Source organism: Aristolochia californica, unplaced genomic scaffold (assembly GCF_029961685.1).
Source record: "Aristolochia californica isolate CCGP_79_NKW_82.1479 unplaced genomic scaffold, dmAriCali1.0.hap1 SCAF_7, whole genome shotgun sequence".
Taxonomy (NCBI): domain Eukaryota; kingdom Viridiplantae; phylum Streptophyta; class Magnoliopsida; order Piperales; family Aristolochiaceae; genus Aristolochia; species Aristolochia californica.
The window spans coordinates 34,344,668-34,366,955 of NW_027182268.1; the positions used below are offsets into that span (position 1 = coordinate 34,344,668).

General features: G+C 36.9%; 3 protein-coding genes across 3 annotated transcripts; 1 reads left to right on the top strand and 2 right to left on the bottom strand.

Annotated features, from left to right (window-relative positions):
• Positions 1-4,355: 4,355 nt before the first annotated feature.
• On the top strand, positions 4,356-11,298 carry LOC137935866 (uncharacterized). Its single transcript, XM_068780252.1, has 5 exons — positions 4,356-5,173; positions 8,071-8,174; positions 8,306-8,482; positions 8,869-10,877; positions 10,972-11,298. Exons 1-5 carry the CDS (start codon positions 4,971-4,973, stop codon positions 11,119-11,121), a joined length of 2,643 nt encoding a protein of 880 aa, XP_068636353.1. The 5' UTR covers positions 4,356-4,970; the 3' UTR covers positions 11,122-11,298.
• A 189-nt stretch (positions 11,299-11,487) lies between these two features.
• Positions 11,488-17,156, bottom strand: LOC137935867 (7-dehydrocholesterol reductase). Its single transcript, XM_068780253.1, has 13 exons — positions 17,026-17,156; positions 15,912-16,134; positions 14,680-14,735; positions 13,955-14,057; positions 13,779-13,844; positions 13,355-13,468; positions 13,099-13,225; positions 12,852-12,952; positions 12,526-12,651; positions 12,329-12,393; positions 12,013-12,094; positions 11,837-11,919; positions 11,488-11,735 (listed from the first exon to the last, which is right to left on the bottom strand). The coding sequence occupies exons 1-13, from the start codon at positions 17,115-17,117 to the stop codon at positions 11,669-11,671; spliced, it is 1,305 nt and encodes a 434-aa protein (XP_068636354.1). The 5' UTR covers positions 17,118-17,156; the 3' UTR covers positions 11,488-11,668.
• A 1,337-nt stretch (positions 17,157-18,493) lies between these two features.
• Positions 18,494-22,062, bottom strand: LOC137937129 (uncharacterized). Its single transcript, XM_068782196.1, has 5 exons — positions 21,890-22,062; positions 20,184-20,398; positions 19,757-19,984; positions 19,514-19,662; positions 18,494-18,861 (listed from the first exon to the last, which is right to left on the bottom strand). The coding sequence occupies exons 1-5, from the start codon at positions 21,971-21,973 to the stop codon at positions 18,677-18,679; spliced, it is 861 nt and encodes a 286-aa protein (XP_068638297.1). The 5' UTR covers positions 21,974-22,062; the 3' UTR covers positions 18,494-18,676.
• Between the last annotated feature and the right edge of the window lie 226 nt (positions 22,063-22,288).

Genomic DNA, 22,288 nt, shown 5'->3' on the forward strand with positions numbered 1-22,288 from the left:
ATTGTAACAAATTCAGATTTATTTTTTGCTTAATTTAATAATATATAATTAATTAAATTATTTATTTATTTAAATATTTTTTATTGATAATTACTTTTGGCTCTTCCAAACTTTATGAAATATATTTTCTGTATTGAGATGACAAAATTACAAGACGGTTGTCGTAAACAGACAACTCGGTCGCTAATATTTGGGAGAATAGGGACTTTTTTGTTCTCTTCCCCTTTTCATTTTTCTGCTCAAGTAATCAGGTACTTGTGTTTTATTCTCCTTTTTTGCTTTTGGATTTCATACTATTCTTGTTTTTTTACAATCTTCTACTTGCTTCCTGAATCTCTTCCTTCTCTCCTTAACAATTGGGCAAGTTTGCATCTCCCTCTTCACATAATTCAGCTACTTATATTACTTCTCTTTTGCTTCTAGATTTTCTAGTGTACCGTGTAAGTGAAGAGTGAAAGTGAATTACACTCGTTCAAGTGAAAACGTGAGTGAAAATAAATTCACTCAATGAGATGAGACCAGTGAATTCATTTTTACTCATTTTTTCACTTAAACGTGTGAAAGTGAATTCTTCACTCTCTTTCACTCAGCGTTTCACTCAACGCTAAGACTAAACTAATTTAGTTGAATTTTAATGGAAATATTTATATTATTTTATTAATAAAATACTTTATTTATTATATTTATAATTTTTAATATTATATTAAATTACTAATTTAAGAGTGATAATTAAGATATCGTAGATAGTAAGAATTTAATCAAGTATATAGAGTAAACATATTTGTTTAAGTATTCTATTTTTATAATGAATTAAATTAATATTTTTTATTTTACTTTGTAATTATTGTATTAATTTAGTTAAACAAAAATTATATCTTATTTTTTTTTAAAAATACCCTATATATTTATTTATTTATTACATTCATGAATTTTAATAATATATTGAATTACTAATTAAGAGTGATAATTTAGATATTATAAAAGTAAGAATTTGATTAGACATTATTAAATTAACCATGTTTGTTTAGTTATATTATTATTTATATTTAATTAATTTAATATTTTATATAAAAAATTAAATTATTTATCTTATTTTTTAATTTAAAAGTTCAATAAAATTATCTTAATAAAGTTAAATTTATTAAAATATTTTATTAATAACCTCATTTTCCATTTTCCACTACACTTTCAAATTACCTCTTGGGCGACTTTTAAGTAAGCCCAAATTCTGTCGTCTTCCAAATGAATCCGTTTGCCAGTTCAAGCATCAATTTCTGGAATCAAACTCCATCAAACCTTGAATCAGTGGAGAAACTCGTGAGCCGCTTGTCGTACGTTGGTCGGCCAAAGCCGTATCTGTTATCATTCAAGAATCTTACCAGCATTTCGATTCACTAGACGAAGCAATTACGGCAAAGCACGGATTATCTCTTGCCTGCAGAGTCGCGTTTCTGAAGTTTCAGGTGAGAGAGTTTCTTCCTTTAACTAGCAGCAATCCTGGTTACCCCTCCGCATGAAGCGTTTCTAGTTATATCAGAGCTCCTTGAGAGAAGAAACTTTAAAAAAAAAAAAAAAGTAGAAGATCCAGAATTCCAGATCCAACAACCCGATCGAATTGGACGATTGTCTTTATCTATCACGGGTGGGCGATCAAGCTCAGCGTCTCTGATTATTAAATATAAGCAAATTACATAGGCGATGACCGACACACCGGCGAGAGCTGATGGACCACAGAAACAGAAAGAGCCTCGCAATCGTTTTTGTCGGCGAGCCACAGGCCAGCCATGAAAATTCATTGGTTCAGGATGGATTGTCGGAAAGAGATTCCGCTTTTTATTCTGAAATCTGAACGTACAATAAAACTCTTAATAATATTTTGTCTCGACTAAATCTTATCAGTTTCGTGAGTTTTCTCCTAAACAGAGTGAAGATCAGTCACGGCTTTCTTGATGTCTATTGATTCGCCCACCAACGACTGGTCTGAATTTTTTGTTTTTTTTTTTTATTATTAAGAACAGAAAGACAATCTTCGTCCTTGCATCACCATCATGTTTTCAATTATCAATACAAGTTCTTCTCTATCTGACCCAACCTTCTCGAATCTGGAATCTTCTTTAAACTGAGGTGTTCTAATCCGAAAACTGTTTGGATTGATCGAATCCGAGTGATATGGGTGGGATTGGGGGTTAGACTAAAGGGTTCGGAACCTTGGAAAAGAAAATAAGAATTTAATCATTGTTATTTTTAAAAATAGTTAGTAAAACTTAGATAATAATTTAATTTTTTTATTAACTATTTTGGAATAAAATTGGTCAAATTTTTATTTTTTTTCTATGGGAGTTCAATAAGTCGATCCCACCACAATTTACAACTCAACAAACGCATGAGTCAGATGCCTAGCCAATACAACTCAACAGACTTGTCTGTTAAGTTCGGAAAACCAATTACTTAACTCATTAGTGGACCAGGAGTGGACAAAACCTAACCAAGTAGACCGAAACCACCTAACTCTGACAAGTGTCCTAATCCAAGTTAAACGCTGAGTAATTAAAGCCACTCTTGGCATAAACATGGTTCACAACTCACATTTCACAAGCTTATGTAAAATAATACTAAAAGAAAGACATAAACAATCTTAAATCATAGCCTACATATATAATTAGCTTAGGCATGCCCTTATATATTCAATTTAATCATCAAATTTGAATTAAATAATTTAAAACTTGATTTTTTTCTACATTTATATCTTATCACCTAATATTTGACCTTGTTTTAGGTACTAAGTAATTCATGGTTATCTAACCTTTTTAGAGGACAATTAAAAAACAAAACTTATTTTCCTAGGTTGGCACATGTCATGAATAACCAAGAAAAAAAGGCCAAAGTGGCCATAGGTTCAATGATTATCAGGGTTGGAGGTAAGAAATGCCAAAGGTTTAATATGACAAAATGAGAGAGAAAAATGGTTGGTAGGGTTAGGTTTATGGTTTAGGGTTTTAAACTTCCTTTGGGAAACATCCAATCGCTAAAGAAAAAAACAGGGGAAGAGGCAGAGGCATCTTAGCCTTGCCCTGTCTGGTCCACCCTAAAAAAGAACTAATGATGTGGCACCTTGAGCTTTCATGGGATTGGTCCACAACTTAGAAGAAGCAATTAGTTATTATTGTTTGGTTACAAGGGAAAGCAACCCAAGTGATGTAGAAATAAACCTAATTACTTGGTTAAACCTCATTAAAAAACACCTTAAGCTGAAATAGAAGAAGGCATGAGACTAGTCAACCAAGGAAACTAAACTTTTCTTTTCTTTTGTCTCTTCTCTTTCTCTCTCTCAATTACACAAGTTTGATGGGATGTCGACATTGAAAGCTGGAGGCTCCACTAGACCATGCCCACACAACAACCAAAAATGTTCCTTCTTTTACTTGGTTGATGCTTCCATGGCTTCTCACAAAGACATGTTCTTTTACATGATATGTACTTACTTTGTGTAAAATCGTATTAATTTAATAAAAATCCGAACAAAAGTATAATTTTTTCGTTAACTTCACTCAAGTTGAAGGAATAGGTCGAGTTTAGATCAAAAGTCGGACTTAATGACCCGATTCAGGTTTTGATGTACAGGAATTGGTTTTTTTTTAGTCTGAGTTGAAGAATAAAATCAATGAATAAATTAATTAAAAAATTCTTAAATTAGTCCATAGAACAAGATAGATTTTCTAGGAAGGAAATCAATGACACTAAGAGATAAAAAAAACCGAAAAATAAATATTATATTAATTTATAATAAAAATATTTTATATTGCATTAGGTAAAATAGGAGACTAATAAATGGGTATCAATTAAAAACCTAGGTATATTTCGAAAAAACATTTATGAGCTTATATATTGATTGGTATACATGAGATGTAACGCGTATGCTTTGCCTGGTCGCGTTTTAATTGTGGCAAAAAGGTCCATAAATCAAGTGAATGGACCTCGTGCATTTAAAGACTGGTTCACGCACGCAATTATTCCATGGACGAAAGCGATGGATATTAGTATGACTCGCGAACTAGGAAACATCTGCCCTTCGGATTATTTTTTTTATTAATTCCGTTTCCTTTTAAGATTAAAAAATAAAAGCATAGTATTATATTCGTATAAGATAAGGTTTAAGTGCGCGGAATAACCAATAATAAATTAATGTCAACGGATATTACCAAAATGCCCTTTTATTTTTTCTCCTAAATAATGCAATTTTCAGACAAGAAAATGTGTTAATTTTTTTTTTTTTTTAAAAGTTACGAGGGGTTAATGGAGTGTGTTCTGTGTATAAAGAAGAAGACAGCTCATCTCCTCTCCGAGTCAAGAAGAGCTTCCGTGCCGAGAAGCTTCTCCTTTTCTTCTCTTTCTCCTCATTTTCTTCCGGTGTCGTGTCTCTGAGAGAAAAAAATGGGGGAGAAATAGAAATCTTCTCCTTGTTCTCCACTTATTCGGTCCTTCTCTGTTATATCTCTTGCTATTCTCCTTCATTTCATTAAGGAAGAGTGTGGGATTTAATTCCCTGTGTTTTTGGTAGATCCTGCAGTTTGCAGCTTCACGTATGCTGCACTATCCGTCCTTCATGGGTTTATTTTGAAAAAATTTCATTTCCAAATTCATCTTTTCTGATTATTGTACCTTTTGTTCACGACATCCCAATTTTTGTTTTCCCCTCGGATTAATGTTTCTCGTTCCTTTCATTTTTGTTTCGTGATTTCTTTTTTTGTATATTTTTGTTTTGTCAGATTCATCTGTACGGAGTCACATTATTTTGGTATTTTCCCCTCGTTCCTAATTTGTGTTTTCGGGAAATTTTATTTATCTTTTCCTCCACTGGTTTCTCCTGCATTTTCTTGTTTATCTTTATATTAAAGGATAAAATTCTCCTCCTCTTTCACCGTCCTAAAAGGTTGGAGCAGCTGGGTCTATCTGAGGAGACTCCAAAAAAAATGTGCCCAGCTCCAGCTGAACCGACATTTTCACAGCCTCTGTCGATGGCTTCTGAAACCATAATTGCGCAACCTTCTTCATCCGACCATCGTTTCGCCCGTCTCAGAAGTGTTCAGTGGCGTATCAACTTGGGAATCTTGCCTTCATCTCCTGATTCCTCTATCGAAGAACTTCGTCGTGTAGCTGCTGATTCTCGGAGGAGGTAACAATCTATTTTGTCTCTTCTTATTCTCCGCTAGTTTCTTAGGACAAAAGCAAAATTTATGGGATTGTTTCTTTTTTATATGTACTTTTATATTCTGATGTTGGAGAAACTGATTTGTACTTTATAGCAATGTCTTTCGATGAGGGAAACCAAACATATGAAAATTAAAAATATGCTTCAGTTTCTAATTTTTCTCTTTATTTTGTTGCTTTTGAATAGAAGTTTTTTGCTTTGATTATGTGTTTTTTCTGCTGGGAGGTGGTGGTCTGTTCTGCAAAAGAACAGAAAAGCTCACCTGTTGGACAAATCAGGTTTTTCTTTTCTTGTTCCAGGTATCGCTTTGGTTGATGGAAGGGTAGAATTTTCCTTAAAGGAATTTTCTTTCTTATGCAAAATCTTCTTGAAAGAGATTGGTTAATATGGAGTAACTTCTTGATTGAGTTATACCTTTTCTTCTCATGTTCCTTTTCTGATTTGATTTTTCCCGTGTCCTTGGTTTTCTTAAGGAGGTCTTATTTAGCTTGAGAGAGGGAAAGAGGGGAGAGTAAGGGGATAGATTTTGAGAGGGAGAGGGGAGAGAGTAGCAAGAGAATGGAATAAGGCTTGACTTTCTTTGGTTGATTTGCTCTAGCCTAGCCACATTTATTCATACTTTTTTTTACGTCAAGTAGGAATCTCCTACTTGGATTAGGATTTTTAATTGCATAAATCTAGGAAATAAAAGATTACATAAATTTAGGAAATTTCTTCTCTAACTAAGATTCTATCTCTAGAGTTTTAAAAAAATAGGAAATTATAGATTTAATCAACCACTTTGACTAGCCTTTGACTACTGATGATAGAATGCCAAAAGTACCTTCAATTTGGTGCCCCTTGAGAGAATTCAAAAACTACTCTTAAGCTGGTGCCCTCTTCCTTTATGCATGCTTGGTGCCTCAAGTTTCTTCCATTTTCTAATTTCGACTTCTTTTGCTCCCTTTGTATAACCCATGTGAGAACTATAGAAATCTTATGAATTCCATCATCATGCACAACCCATTAGAGTGTTTTGCTAAAATGACTTAGGAGGTTGTGCTAAGGAGGTGGTGTTCGATGAGTTTGAGGGTCAGATCTCGGGCTAGCCAACCCATGTGCTAGAGTAGTTACCTTTTGGTCTTTCTAAGTCCAAACTTTTTTGTAGAACTCTCTCAATGACCTTGCATAATGATGAAAATTCACAAGTTTTCTACAATTCTCACATGGGGCATGCAAGGGGGAACTAGGGGATTCAAAATTAGAAAATGGAAGAGAAGCATGGGAGGAGGATGCCAACTTGGAGGGTAAATTTGGAACTTTTGCAAGGGGTGCCAGCTTATGGGTAGTTTTAGCATTCCATCAAAGAGAGGTCAAAAGACTGATTAAAGTAGATTGATTCAATATTTAATTTCCCATTTTTCCTAAATTCTTTAGAGATAGAATCTTAGTTAAAGAATCAATTACTTAATTTATGTAATCTTTGATTTCCTAGATTTATGTAATTAAAACCCTAATTGAAGTAGAGGTTTCCTAATTGATGTAAAAGAGAAAGTATAAATAGAGGTGGTTGGCCTAAAACAGATCACCTCAAAAAAAGGCAAAAAATAATTCCAATTCTCTGGCTACTATCTCCTCCTCTCGCTCTCTATACGTCGCCTTCCAGCATCTTCCCTCCCTCTCTCTCCTTCAGTCCTCTCTATTCTCTCTCTGTACTCGTTCCCTAAATCTAAACTCCCTCCCTTTATCTCTTCTCCCTCACAAGCCTAATCTCTTCCCTTCTCTTCTCTTATCTTCTCAACTCTTTTCCACTCCTCCCCTGAAATTGTTTTCTTCTTTTCCCAGCCCTCTTAATTTCTCTCTTTTCCTCAATCTTGCACCATTTCTACCCTTCTCTGTTGTTTTCTCCTGCATGAGCTCCCTCTCTTTTTAATCCCTTCTACCCTTCACTTATCTCTACATTGCTAGATTTACCTTCACTTAATTTTCCAGGTCCCTTAACCTCACTTTTTCATTATATCCCCACACTTGGCTGAAGAAGATATGACTCCTCTAAAAGGATTCTGTCACTCTGCAATCTTTGCCAGTATAAGTATGTCTGAGTTGAGTTTGGATTTGCTGACCTGTTGGTCCTGCAATCCAGCAATGAATGCATTCGAATAATGACTTGCCTGTTACTTGTTTCTGGTGTACCCCTTATAATCTAGAGGATCTTATTTCAATCATGTTTTATCTGGTATTCTGCTGAACCTTTTGTGGTCTAGTTTATTGACTTGGCAGTGGGTTAATCCAGGATTTGTTTGTCTTTTGGTAGGCATAACTATTTGCTCTATCTCGTGTTGAATTTGCATTTGCATGTTATTAGATACATATATCTGATGCATGTTTTTATTAGATGCAAAGCTGGGTACCTTTTTTTTTTACTTTTTTTCCATTGAGATTCATTTTTTACCGGCATGTAGAGCACTTTCTTTTCTTTAATTTTTTTTATACAGCATTCAGCTCCAAATATTGGTATTTATATTGGACTTAACAATGAATGCAGACATGCTGCCCTTGTAAAAGTGTCATTTTGGAATATGGCATATGCTATGCTAGAAATATTACAATGGTAGGATTGTGTGAATTTATTGTTCATGTTAATGTTATCTAAAAGATGAGAATAGTTATTACATTTTGTTATGCTTCCCCTGGCTTCTTTCTGCTGTTATGTTTCTCTTCTGAGATTAATACCAGTAGTCCCATTTAGGTGTTTGTAAGAAAGCTGGTATGAATTTCTTGCCTTTTTTCTTTTTGTGGGACTCCTCTGTTTCGGAAGCTTACATTTTCCTACTTTTTCTAAGTAATACAATATCCCATGCCTAAACTCAGTTGTTCTTCAGATATGCAGGCTTGAGAAGACGCCTCTTGGTTGATCCCCATTTCCTAAAGGATGACAATAAAGCTTCAGACCCTATAGTGGACAATCCACTTTCACAAAATCCTGGTATGTATCAATTATCTTCATTTGTTTCTATAAAATTTTATTTTCTCCTGTGAACATATTTTTGTTAGCTCCCAGTCAGCTTATTACTGATAAATAGCAATGATTTTAATACATGGATGATGTTGTTGCAGATAGCATGTGGGGCCGCTTTTTCCGAAATGCTGAGCTGGAAAAAATGGTCGATCAGGATTTATTACGATTGTATCCAGAGCATGGGAGCTTCTTCCAGACAGTGGCATGTCAGGCCATCCTACGAAGAATTTTGTTGCTGTGGTGTCTCAGGCATCCAGAATTTGGTTATAGACAAGGCAAGTTTTCCCACATGTGCATGGGTGCCATACTTCCATTGGACTTTTCTTATATCTTGTTTTCTTAGTCAATCTTAGTCATAGTGAAAGATGCCATATGAGTGGGGCAAAAGAGAAGCCCATTTCTTGAAGCATGCTTATACTCTAAGCCACCAAGGAAGCACTTCCATAGTTAAGATTATCTGAGGCCAATCATTTCAAAAAAATATATATGGAAGATATATGTTCACTTTCAATAGTTAGGGAAAGAAGTATATTTTCACTTTTGTCTGTTAAAAGGCACTTAAGGGTTCCAATGTGGTCAAGCCAGTGATTTTGAACTGTCATTCTGAGCATCGTTTATATGTTACAACAATGTAAATAATGGGCAACCTACATTATTTCAGGGATGCACGAACTTTTGGCTCCATTATTATACGTTCTTCATATTGATGTGCAATGTTTATCTGAAGTGAGGGAACAATACGAAGATTTTTTCAGCGACAAGTTTGATACCGTGTCTGAAACTGATTTTCACTATTTGAGGGCCAGCCCCCCTGTTTCCTCAAAGTGGGCCTCGAGGAATGACTATGAAGATGACTTTCAGGAGGATGGGGTCAAACTTGGCTGTAGCCTAGACGAGTTGGACACACAAATACAAACCATTGTTATGCTAAATGATGCTTATGGAGCTGAGGGAGAGCTGGGTATACTTTTATCTGAAAGATTTATGGAACATGATGCATATTGCATGTTTGATGCTTTAATGAGTGGGGCCCGTGGTGTGGTAGCAATGGCAGATTACTTCTCTTCATCACCCGCTAGTGGATCATTGACAGGGTTACCTTCTGTTATAGAAGCATCTTCGGCATTATATCGTTTGCTTTCTGTTGTGGATTCATCTCTTCATAGCCATCTTGTTGAACTTGGTGTTGAACCACAATATTTTTCATTGCGGTGGTTACGAGTATTGTTTGGACGTGAGTTCTCATTGGAGGATCTCTTAATCATATGGGATGAAATATTTGCATCCACCAATAACAAGCTTGACGTAGAATGTGAAGATGGTTCTCAGTTTGTTGTCTTAACATCTCCTCGAGGAGCATTCATCGTGGCATTGGCTGTTTCAATGCTTCTGCACTTAAGATCCTCTCTTCTTGCGACAGAGAATGCAACTACATGTCTCCAGAGGCTACTGAATTTCCCTAAGAATGTTAATCTGAAGAAATTGATGGACAAGGCAAAGTCATTACAAGCTCTAGCACTTGAAGCAAATACCTGTCCATCTCCTTCCTTTGGTACTTCTGGTGCTGTGAAGCCGACATATGCTGGAGGTTACAGTCTTTCATCAGGTCCAGTTTCCCCTAGAACTCCTCTTAACTCTGTACCGGATAGTTACTGGGAAGAGAAATGGAGAGTACTTCACAACAAAGAAAATCTCTCTAATGGCGGACCGAATGACCAGTTTTTATATGGATCAAAAAAGGGTTCCTCAGCTAAAGAAAGGCCTAGTCTGGCAAGAGCAGAATCAGCTCCTTCTTCAATTAAGACTCAGAAAGGAAACAAGATTTCTCGATTCTCTGTTAGGAGAAGGCTGTTAGAAGATTTGTCTAGAGAGCTTGGTGAGTCAGGGGCAGAGGTTGATAAATCCATTTCCAATGAAGTTTCGATAAGTAAAAATCCTTCCTCAGTTGAAGTGGAAAAGGGATTCCCTGATAGTCAAATTGTACAAAACAGTGGTCAAGCTGATGAGATGTGTTTAAGTAGTAGACACATTACAAATGAAGAGAACTCTTCAATTTTCTCTGATTCAACGAGTCCAAGTACTGGAGCTCAAGACCGTGATAATGATTCAGAGAAAAGTAGTGTCACATCAAATTCAGGCATGTATGATAATGAGGATGAAATCAGTAATATCGGGCCCTGTAGCAGTACCATTTCTGATAGTGCTGAATCCAGCTTCAGAGGAGAGACCAAAAACAAAGATGAGTCCGACAAAAATGAGAACTCAGATGGCAAAGCTACAGAAGAGATCGCAAATCACATCGAGCATGACCAAGATGGAAACAAACAGGTGCCTTATACGAAGGAGCGGAAACTATTGTCTGGTAAGTTTCAATGGATTTGGAGATTGGGACGAAATAATGGTGAAGGCAGCTCGGACAAAGGTGCAAAGGTGGATTCGCAGAGGTCTCAAAGCACCACCATGTCAGTGACATGCGGAGCTGATGGTGGCAGCAGCAATTCAGGCGCTATTGATGGTACCTGTGCTAATGTGGAGGCACCAAATGCAGACTCATCTAAATTTGATTGTTGCAGCAGTTCAAGTGGGGTTAATGGTGTGGCAGACACATCAGAGAAGAACGTAATGGGAAGTCTTAGGAACCTGGGACAATCTATGCTGGAAAATATTCAGGTAAGAAAGCTTTCAACCTGTGAGTTATTTCTGAATTTGACATTATTAGTTTCTGTTCGCGAGTGTAATATTACGAGGTATATTCTTTGGGCAGGTGATTGAATCAGCGTTCCAACAAGAACGAGGACATGTTGGGTCATTGGAGAACTTGTCCAGAAACATCTTCAGCGGTAAGGGACAGGTTACAGCATTGACTGCTCTGAAGGAGCTTCGGAAAATAAGTAATCTTCTATCAGAGATGTGAAAGTAAGCTCTATAAATATTTGTACATATTTTGTAATTACTATTCTTATCGAGAGAAATAAGATGAGGTTTTGGGAAGTTGCTTCTTCAGTCTTCCTTTCACCGAAGCCCTTTTCTGTAAGATGTGGGTGATTTCTTTCTTAAAAATATAGTATAGCGTACGAAGGTTTTCTGGGTCCTTGCTATCTTTATTGTGAAAGGCTTCGTCAGTGAGCAAATGGTGGTAAGGGCCCCTCGACTGGCCAAAGACGCCGCCAAGCAACAATTATATACCCTGTGGAAAATTTACTTCATTTAGGAGAGGAGAATAATCTCTGATCTGTATCAGTGCGGAGACCAACGCCGACAAGGCTCTTTAGCAGGAGGATGAAGCACCAGAATGTCGCACGAAATAACGTGCAGGATTAGCGATGAAGAAGGTTTTGTACCGTTTCTTGGTTAATTACTACGAGATACATATTATACATGTTCTTGTACTAAAAAAAGAAAAAGTTGCAGAGAGAAATTATCATTAAGGCAAATATGCAGCTCTCACACTATTTTAAATCTCAGTGGATCCCAGGAATAACCCTGTAAGGCACCTTCTCACAATATAACTTCCAGAATTTCTGGTACCTGTTGGAGCAAATAAGCTCAAATTTTAGTATCAAGCTAAAGAGTTTCAACAGCAATCATTTTGTACTCATAAAAGCAGTGAGGAATAATCAATTGCTTACTTGTTGCGACATCGGTCATCATCCCTCTTGGCTCGGTCGAAAAGAAGGATTGTCAGAAACACCACATAAAAGTAAGGCAGAATCTGAAAGAATTTCCAAAGGATACAATTAATTGCTTTAGACATCTCTAGAGAACTCAAACGACAAATCCAGCAAAAGCACATTCACATCCTTACATGGTTGAAAAGAGCTGGCAAGGTCCAGAAAAATGCTGCTAATATTTCAGGTACATAATGGAAATGACGAGCCAAACCCCACCTGTACAGTCAAAGAGACCTGCGCTGTTAGCTTGCTCCCATTTGACTCACTACAATAAAAGGAAAGAACACTCGTGTGTGACATCTTGCCCTTCCCTCTATCATGAGACAATTACCTAAACAATCAAATTTACCATTAAGTTTCTTTGCTCTTAGTTCATTCAACCTGATATTGTTTTCTTTCGTTTCTTTGAGGTGTACTTAATATGATTAATATCAGATAAATGGAACTTACCAGCCAGATGTTAGAAGAAGGCTAGATTTCTTTTCTCCATTTGTCATATAATAGGTGGCAGTTATCTGCAAAACAGAAGGATTTAGTAGTCCTGTCTTGATATCATACCATGTCAAGTTTGTGGAAATAGCACCTAGAAGAAGAAGATCACGTTATATGTATTCACATGAAGCCCATTAAAAGGATGAAGTAACTACCTTCGATGGAACTTTTCCCCAGATCAAAGCCTTCCCATTTGTTTTTCTGAATTGTTGTCTTTGCCTGTCGCAGTCATAGTTGATATATATACAGAGAATGCCCGCAAAAAGGATAAAAAGCGCAAGCTGAAAAAATTTGTGCAATCATGTTACAACATATGAACAAGTTCCAGGATTATGAGAACATCAAAACTTATACACCATGATGGAACTACAGATTCTTTTACTACATAGTAAAGTTACTAGTCAACATGGAATTGGAATTGGAATTGAAACAGATAACTGTCTTATTTTATCAAAAGTTAATAATAAAAGAAATTCATTACCGGAGCCCCAAGATGCACAGGATGGTTGACAAGATATAAGCCTGGAGAAGTATAAATGGATGGGACCCATACCAAACATCCCCAGCAAATATAAAAACCAGCTACAACATCCAAAGGGAATAAATAAGTACAAAAAATTCGTCTGGACCAAAGAAGAAAATTATTCTTTTCCTCCAGCGTCTCATGACACATAAGTAGTCCGTAATGTGGAACAAGAGTAACAAGCAAATGGTAGAAATCTTTTCACCTCTATCATGAGCAATATCCATAGTGTTCCAGTACCCAGCTTCCCATAGAAAGAACTTTGTTACATAGACCAACATCAGTGCAGTATTAACCAGCATGGAATCAGATACACGGCCATTTTCTTCATACTAAAACTCATTATAGATCAACACAAATAGCAATAAAGAAAATTATCAGAAACCAAATAACTAAAACAGACACAGATATGAATGAATTATACTTGTCTAAAACAGCAGAATTGCTTCAATGTTGCTAACCTGTTTGATAGAGTAGGTCAAAGCAAGAACTGCCCATGACATCATACCAAATCTACAATTTGTGAACACCTTAATATCAAAGTTTTTACCAATTCTTGGGTATAACTCCATTCCCTGCACAGCAATCATTGTATCATAAAATTAAAAATAAAATAAAATCACAACAACAAAAACTGAGGGAGGGGGGGGAGTTAATTCTCCACCAAAATGATTTGTTATTAAAAAAATCATGTCAAGTCATATATGGCAGGAGATTCCTGTTTAAAATATAAAGGTTATCAGAAATTTTGAAAACAGCGGGTCTCTACCCCACTGGACTGCAGGACCCCAAACCTAAGGGCCTAAATCACCCATTATAGTAGGGCATGCCTTCACTACTCCAACAGAGTTCATAAACAAGTAAATAGAAACCCACAAAACTCACCCAATAGAAATCAATCAATATGTTCCCCGATGATCCAGAATCAGAAGAGGATGGAGCCACAAGACCCTGAATAACAAAAAATAAAAATAAAAGTACATCCTTTGTAGAATAAATACAGATATAACAGATACAATGTGCATTATTAATTACACAGGGTGTAAAGGTGGAACTCTTACTTTTATGTACAAGAAAATGCAAAAAATAAAGCTTCCAAGGATGAGTGCAGAAAAAATTTCTCCCAGATGATCATACACAATTGCAGGACTGAAAATCCCAAACCTGGAGGAACATGAAAGAGGATAACTTGATGTTGATGATGGGAACCACCAATTAGATTAAAACTCAAAACAAAAACTATGAGCTTTGGCAAAGACATAATCAGTAAATTCAGTATAAACACCCATCCAAAAGTATAACGATAGAGAGAAATAAATGGAAAGGTTATAATTTAAACAAAGTGAAACCTGAAGGAGGTCAGAGAGAAAAGAAGAAACCAAAAGTCTTCTTCTCAGATAGCATCCACTTGGATGTCCAAAAAAGGTATGAGGTATAGAAAAAAATATGGAAACCACAAAATAAATAGGAACACATATGACTTTAAAATTTTGATCTGTTGAACAATCCGGTGATACAAAATCAGCAATGAAGCTCATAGTAGTAAAGCACAAGATTCACGGGAAGGTCATACTTCTGCCAGCTCTCTTGCAAAGCATAAGTCTTTAATGCTAAGGCATGAAGATAAGGGGAAAAAATATCAACAACAACCAAAAGAACTCCAGGCATGAGACTTCAGCAAACAAGTTAGCCGAAATATTTCTTTTAAGTAAGGGGGACCCCTTACAATGTGGGAGGCTAACTCCCTCTTTAGCTAAAGAAACATATGAGCATGAAAACCACATACCACCAAATGGCGAGATATGTAATCAGTGTTACTGCATATGCTTGCAATCCATTAGCCTGTCATTCAAAAAAAAAAAAAAGATCCATTAGCCTGTGAAAAAGAAAAAGAATCAAATAAAGAGTATAAGGAATAGACCTCACATGATTCTTCAGCTACTAAATAAGCCACTAGAGGCAGGTAGAAATTGGTATTAAGAGTTAAAATGATAACTTTTTAATAATGCCCAGGGTATCGCAGGAGCTTTGGCTCAATGGTCACATCTGGGATCAGTAATAAGACGTCTGGGAATCAAGCTTAGCTACTGCATAATATAACAATAGCAAAAGAAGAATAGAAAAAAGTGGTGGCATCAGGAGCACATGAAGGGTTTGCCTTTCTGCCACTTGACACCCTGAAGATGAACATTTAAGGTTTTCATAGTGCTGGCAATGTGAACTGGTCTTTACAACATTCAGACAAACAATCCTTTTACTACTTAGCAACTAAACTTAGTGGCATCTATTTTTGTCAAAACCACTAGCATCACATAGTTCACCATATAATACCCAACAAGAGTGTTCCAGCTATCACATGCTCTATAATGGACATGCTCCAGCACTTCTGTTCTAACATTGATGTGGATGGGCCCAAGAAAACTATATATGAGAATGTCAAATGAGTGAATGTTCTCCAGATCAGTTTGCTCCCCCACTCTAATAGTAGGAAGTATTGTTAAGGGATCCAAGAGATAGGTGAAAAGTATCTATTTGTCTATTCAAATTTCCAACATGTTCTACTGCCCAGTAAACCAGAAGAGTATTCTGAATATATTGCAGTTTCTTTGAGTGACAGGATAATTCATGAGAACAAAAAAGTTGACCAAGAAGAAGATGAGCACGTACACAACTTGTTCAGTCTTTTAACAACATTCAAAGCACCTGAGACCACAAAGGGAATATTCTCTTGAGACCTACATGTCTCTTGAAAATCCATGGACCAAACAATTTTTTGGGAAAGAGGCTTCATGATCCCTCTCAAAACTGCAGAAGGTAGTAAATTACTTTAAAATAGGATACGAAAAGTGTCGGTTATTCTACCATTCAAACCAAAACCAGAGAATTGGCATCTTCTAAGTAAAATCACAGGTCAAAAAGGCATACAAACACGTAATCCTTCTGTCATCAGATGCAGAGTTATCATGCAGTCCATGCATAGTATGATCATGATATAACCAATTCTAACACGTTAACAACCTTGTAGACAGGTTGATTCCCTGCTGGAGAAATTGGGCCCTCTACCCTTTCACCTGGAAGAGCCAGCTGAAGAATAGCTTCGAAAACTGCAAAGCTAGCAATTATTTTCCATGCAATAAGAGAAGGTTTTGGCCAGATAGTCCTGAGACCTTCAAATCCATGATGCTTGAGATACTCCCAAGTAATAGCAACTGAACCATCAGCGTGAACCATTGTATACCATCTGCAGTATTAAGTAATATAATGAACAACTTGGTAGCAATTTACTTCCCCACTCTAATACAGATGTAAATTTAAAAGCTAAAACAATAAGTGTAGTAGGAAGCATGCAGACGGTTCAAATTGTTTTCTTGGGTAAAAGTCAGATTTACTTTAAAGAGATTCTTTTCACTATCGTCCTGTATGAGGTTTTTCCTTTTTTAGTCTCCACCTGAAACTAAAAAAACAGATTTTGATTGAAAGTTGATGAATAGTGACGAAAAAGGTGTACTATGAGATAATTCAAAGGCTTGTAGCATCTCTGGAATCTTGTGAATTCTCCACTTAGACCTTAACCCCAGAGGCTTTTTACCCTTATAAAGGCCTTGAGACGTACACTCTGCAATTCCAGACAACAATGAACTAATACATGTCTCATAGGCGACCTTTTTTGGGTAAAAGGTCGAATACAATGTATGAGTCCGTTGTGTATCTACACATGAGTTTATCCCCTAGAAAACGTAACATTCAACTCTTTGCTAATCAAATGGTTCTAATGCAAGGAATCTCAACAATGTCTCATCCAGCCATAGTCCATGAACTCAGTTAGCAAGCAAAAATTACAGAAGACAATCCATAAGCACATTACCAAAGTCTGCAACATCCAAGTATACTAAATAAGTTTCAATAGCAAAATAGTTCAGCATCCACTTCCTATTTCCGAAAGAACAAAAAGGAAAAGAAATTCCTTTTGATCGAACTGATATTAATAACGTGGGAGCGAAGATGTAACAAAGTAATAAACTTGAAAGACGAGTAAAATAAAATTCAAAAGTACTTAGTCATGAAAGAAATGAGAGATCTGGAAAAAAATTAACAATCAAAGAAGAACATGGCATCGAGATTGTAATCTTACAGCAAAATGACGAACGGAGGACAAAGAGTAAGAAGAGCAAGCATGGAGACATAAGTCAAAAGAGGAGAATGTACGGTCTTAGATTCTCCCATTTTTCGGCCTCTGCCTTCTCCTCACCCGATTAGAACAGCTAAAAGTCTGAAACCCACGGGCGTGAGGTTTGGAATTTGTAAGCGCTGTGCACAGCGTACACGACAGGAGGAGACATATGAATTCTCGATACTGGCCCTATCCATTCTCTAATATTACGTGATTCAATTATTAAATCTTGAAAGTTTCCATGAGCCACTTCCTTGCCTAGATCGGATCGGAGGAATCATGCAATGGGTATCCAGTGCAGGATCTTCTACGATGATAGCAACAGTTGGATCTCAGGTCACCACTTGGGATAAAAATAAATATAATTTAACCATTATTATTCTAAAAAATTAGTAAAAATAAGACCTAATCTTATGAGTTGTTAGAGTCCAGTTTAATCCCCTTTACAATAGTGACTGTATTAAAGTGCAAAAGTTTTCTATCTTATCCTTCAATGAATCAACCTATAGAGGGCGAGGGTTAGTGGAACCTGCCTCTTTACCTTCCTTTGACCGATAGGGAAGGGTCCCCCTCCCCCTTGGCATTTTTCACATAAGAAAGTGGTTAATCCTCCCCAATCTAATGGTAAAAAGGGAGAGGAGTGGCAGCCCCATTGACTTCTATCTACTAATCTCTATAAAAGGAGATTTACTGAGAAGAGGAGAAGGGAGCAACCCTTCCCCACCTTTGCAAAATGAGACCCTCCCTCTCTAGTGTCTTGCTCGTCTCATCCTCACCGATAATGATCCGACTGTTTAGCCTAGTCACTTGGTTCATCGAGATTAAACGACAAACACTGACCCTTCAATCAGGTTTTCCTCTTTGCATAGGTCTCATAGATATGTAACCTAGACAAGTGCCCTTCAATTTTATGAGTAATTTTTTTCTTTTCTCAAATTCGTCTTAAAATTACAACTGTTAATGAAGTTTATAAGTCCTTTGGAAAAATATAAATGGTAAAACGACCCCCGGTTCAAGGTTGCTACGTGAAGGGCTGATTTTGTACCCGCCACATGCGCACTCCTAAAAAATAATTACCTTTAGTCGTTTGTAGTATCGACAGTAAGGTCGAGAGCAACTGTTACCTCCAATGGTGCATCATATTTAATTGAATTTAAGCGTCTGCTACATAAACCAATCTTCGTTTCTAAGGGCTTGAAGGCTGGACTTGAGTGTTAACTTGGCCCTAGTACACTTGAAAACGAATAGATAACTATTCAAATTACCTAAGAGAAACGAGTAAACGAATCTCTGGGGATAAGTTTCTTACTTCAAATTTCTGATCTGGATCTGGACGGCATTATTATGGAGTAACAAAACTGCATGTGCTTCGGCAGGTCTGTTCTGCAGCTGACTATAAAAAAACGTTAATTTGTTAAATCATATCCTGTGAAAGAGCACTTCAACTGGGTATCAGGGCTTTTCCATAAACAAAAGCAAACTTGGGAAAATATGCAATGAACATTTCCCCAACATACTTCAATTAGAAAAGAAAAAAAAGCAGAATAAAATCCCCTCATAGATTCTATGTTTTAAAGCAATGTATTTATCATCACTAAAACCACATGATGGTCTAATCAATATTGTGATATCCTGGAAGAAGGGATGTGATGAAGCCCACGACGATCATTTGAATCTCCCTGGCAAAGCCCAGCCAAGCGTCCCTTCTACCAGGTTCCACTGGGTTCTCATTTTGAATCCCCTGGGGATCTGCATCATTTTCTGCAGGCCTATTCTCATCCTCTGTCCCTTGTTCACCTGGTAAGTCATATGAAAGTTTGAAAATTTATTGCATCAGGCGCATAATGTTCAGACTAAATAATATGATTCTCTTGTTGGAGAAGAAATAGGGATATCCCGTTCCATAGATGAGTTTTCTTCGTTTTTAAATTGTCATTCTAGTAAATTGAGTCAGGGACGATATTCTCAATAGACATGAGATCTAAAAAAAATTGTAACCCATATTTCAAATTCCGCAATTGATACACAAACATAGTAAAGTTGGGTTTTGTTTAGAATAAACATAAATATCAGAAACCATTGGCATATCTTAGATTGCAATTACATGTGACTAAGAGATGAGATCTGCACACCACTTGCGACAATGTTTTGCATTGTTTATTTGCAGTCACTGGGAGGCCATAGTGCATAATTACCCGTGTACTTATTCCAATTAGATAAGAACCATATCACCAAACCATGCTAGAAAAATAAAAAGATAAAGTTGTCAAAAAAAATATAACAAGAAAAAAAGTTTGAGGCATACCATAAATCACAGAGTCAAATACTATTCAAACCTGTGTATTCCTCTGCCTCATCAGGTATTCAAGATTAATCATGTTGTTCTTGGGTGGTTCAACTACAATGCATGTATAAGCATGGGGTCAATTTAGTAAGAGAGACAGCATACCATGTACTGGCACAATAGGAGCACCAGCATTGGCTGGAGCACCTTCGTTCACTGCTCTGATAGGTGGTAGTGGCTGTGGAGGGGCCGCCGCCCTATGCATGCCTTGTGAAAGCCATCTTATTAAAGGTGTTAGCACTCCTGTCTGATACCTGTAGAGGAGAATAAATATCAGCTGATAAAAAAGAGTACTACTTATGGCTATTGTTTTTAATCAAATGAGTAAAATAGTTGCCAACGGCTTACAGATAAACTAATGAAGCAATGAACAGTAGCAGAATGAGTTTCTGTTTTGATCCATCTTGATTGAACACAAAGACCACTGCTGCCAGCTTTAGTATGAGAAACAAGTCGAGCTGAAATGCAAACTGGAATCTCCTTACAACAACTTGTCTATGTTGTGCTTGTGGTTGTTGCCTTCCTTCTTGCCCTTGGTCACCAGTAACAGCTCCTCCTTCAACTGGACTGGAACTACTGATGAGAAAAACATCAAACCATTAGAGAATTTTATCAGCTGCATCCAACCAACTTTCAACATGAACAAATAAATATGAACTACAAAACTAAACATGACTGACAATTTGTAAAGTAAATTGAAAGAAATTTGAAGGAACCTCAATTCTCTCCTCAAAGCAATAACCAGATTAGTTATGCAATCTACAAATAAACTTACGTGGGCACATGGTAGTTAAGAGGGATAAGGGTGTTCGAAGGAAGTCCAGCCATCGATCCCATGAATGGAAGAACAGGAACAGCGTATATACCTGCACCATGGTTAGTCTGTTCCTGGTTTTGTGTAGGCACCAGACCAGGCATAAATGCGGGATAAATTTGATACATCTGAAAACCATAATTTGGAAAAGCTGGAGAACCAGGATAGACTGGTACCTGCAGAAATAAATTCATCTTTTCTCAATAAACCAAATGAGAGAGTATGAAAAAAAGCTGAATATGAAATATATGTTTATCATGCCATCTAATGGTTAAAAGCTCCATATAAACAAGACCGACACAAAAACCAAAAAATGGTTGACATTTTATTTAGTGCCTAATACTAAAAAAGAGAACTTCAAATTCTGAAATCAGTTGTATTAGAAAGGCAGCTGCTATTTCAAATTATGTATGAAAGAAGTGCAACGGTCTTTTTCATATTGTTAATCCTCTTCTTTTTTTTTTTTTTTTTTTTTTTTTGAAGATGGTGAACTTTTATTAAAGCAAGAAACAGCTACAAGAAATCAAAGGGGGATCCCGAAACAACAAGAGATCAGAGGAGGATCCCATCCTTAGCAAGAGAGTCCACCAAAGAATTGGCAGAGCATTGTACATGAGACCAAGTACGTGAAAGAACAGAGAAGACATTCATAATCTCACGAAAAGCAGACCAATGGCACCAAGGGGGCTCAGTAGAGGGTAGGGAACACTGCAAGATTACCACCTAAGAGTCCCCCTCAATGACAAGGGGTCAACAAAGGTGATCATGGAAGAGTATCAAGCCTTGGCCGATGGCCAAAAGCTCTGCGGTGGTTGAATCCGCCGTACCAAGGGGAGCAAAAGCCTTGGTTCATATTGTTAGTCTGTTAGAGTAACCACTTCAATAAAAGCTGATGTTCACAAAATTCCTAATCGCAAACTACTTCACCACCGTTTATCTATCTATCTCTCTATAAATTAGTCTCCTTATTTTGATGTACAATTTTCCTTTGATCTTGCAGCAATTCTTTCCAACCACAATGTTATTTGATGAACTGAGGAAAGCCTCATGTACAAATCCAAATGCAAAATAAGCCGACTCATAGTGAGTAGAAAACAGAAATATAAAAGGTTCCCCTCCTGAAAAGGATACCAAAAAGAAATACTTAATAATCCAATATCAAAATAAACACCCCACTTTGGAAAAACCATTTTCTTCATCAGATAGCAGGCGCAACCTCCAAAACTTTTACACCGAAAGAAAGAGAGCAAGCTACTCGTCTCCTAGGCATTAAAAAATGTAAGAGAAGTTCATCTAACTGATATGAATCAAATCCCAATTTCATATTCTCGAAGTAATACATACTCGGAAGAATACCAACACACGAGGATAATAGCTACGACATAGTTTCCAGTACATAACGGAAAGAAAATCTTAATTAAACCATCACGCCACTAGCCGAACTAACAAACAAGATGTTTGAATTAGCTCATCCCCATAGGGAAAAGCGACAAAAGATCTAATTACATGCAATTCCAACGATGCCAACTTTTAAAGTTCATGCGTCAGCCAAAAGAATAAATTAGAAGCGCAAAAATCAATAGATCCATAAGACTGCACTTGAACGAAAATGAATCAGCGTATACATTTAAGGCGCGTTTGGAGAAATTGTAACAACATAGACGCACCTGGGGCGGTTTTAGATTATCATCTGATGAACTAGGAATCGAAGGTTGAGTGTCAGAGGGCCGAGTTTCAGCTTCTTCCGCCATGAGAGAAGTCGGGTTAGGGGTAGTAGGGGTCAGGTCCGGGACCGAAGCAGCCAGTAACCGAAGAAAGCACCAGAAAAGAATTGAAGCGCTCAGCTCAGCTCGGAGAGATGCCAACCCAGCGGCGAAAGGATCCTACTCCACGTCAATCTAACCACGTGGCTGGTAGAGACAGGATCCGGACCGTCCTTGTGGATCATCACTTAAAAATTGGGGGCCTACCAAAATATTTAATTCACTATCCAAGGGTCAATCAAAATGTGTGGGAATCTTATTGTGTCTTTATGCAAAATACTAAATTGTAAGATCAATTTTTTT

Bases quoted from the DNA above. Each gene is read 5' to 3' on its own strand.
- LOC137935867 (XM_068780253.1), bottom strand. From the start codon at position 17,117: ATGGGAGAATCTAAGACCGTACATTCTCCTCTTTTGACTTATGTCTCC. The intron at 16,135-17,025 runs GTAAGATTACAA...TTAATACTGCAG, and splicing joins CCTCCGTTCGTCATTTTGCT to ATGGTATACAATGGTTCACG. The intron at 12,953-13,098 runs GTGAAAAGATTT...TGGATGTTGTAG, and splicing joins GGATATTGCTCATGATAGAG to CTGGTTTTTATATTTGCTGG.
- LOC137935866 (XM_068780252.1), top strand. From the start codon at position 4,971: ATGTGCCCAGCTCCAGCTGAACCGACATTTTCACAGCCTCTGTCGATG. The intron at 8,175-8,305 runs GTATGTATCAAT...ATGTTGTTGCAG, and splicing joins TCCACTTTCACAAAATCCTG to ATAGCATGTGGGGCCGCTTT. The intron at 10,878-10,971 runs GTAAGAAAGCTT...TTCTTTGGGCAG, and splicing joins CTATGCTGGAAAATATTCAG to GTGATTGAATCAGCGTTCCA.
- LOC137937129 (XM_068782196.1), bottom strand. From the start codon at position 21,973: ATGGCGGAAGAAGCTGAAACTCGGCCCTCTGACACTCAACCTTCGATT. The intron at 19,985-20,183 runs GTAAGTTTATTT...TTTTCTCATCAG, and splicing joins CTTAACTACCATGTGCCCAC to TAGTTCCAGTCCAGTTGAAG. The intron at 19,663-19,756 runs GTAAGCCGTTGG...TCTCCTCTACAG, and splicing joins ATTGCTTCATTAGTTTATCT to GTATCAGACAGGAGTGCTAA.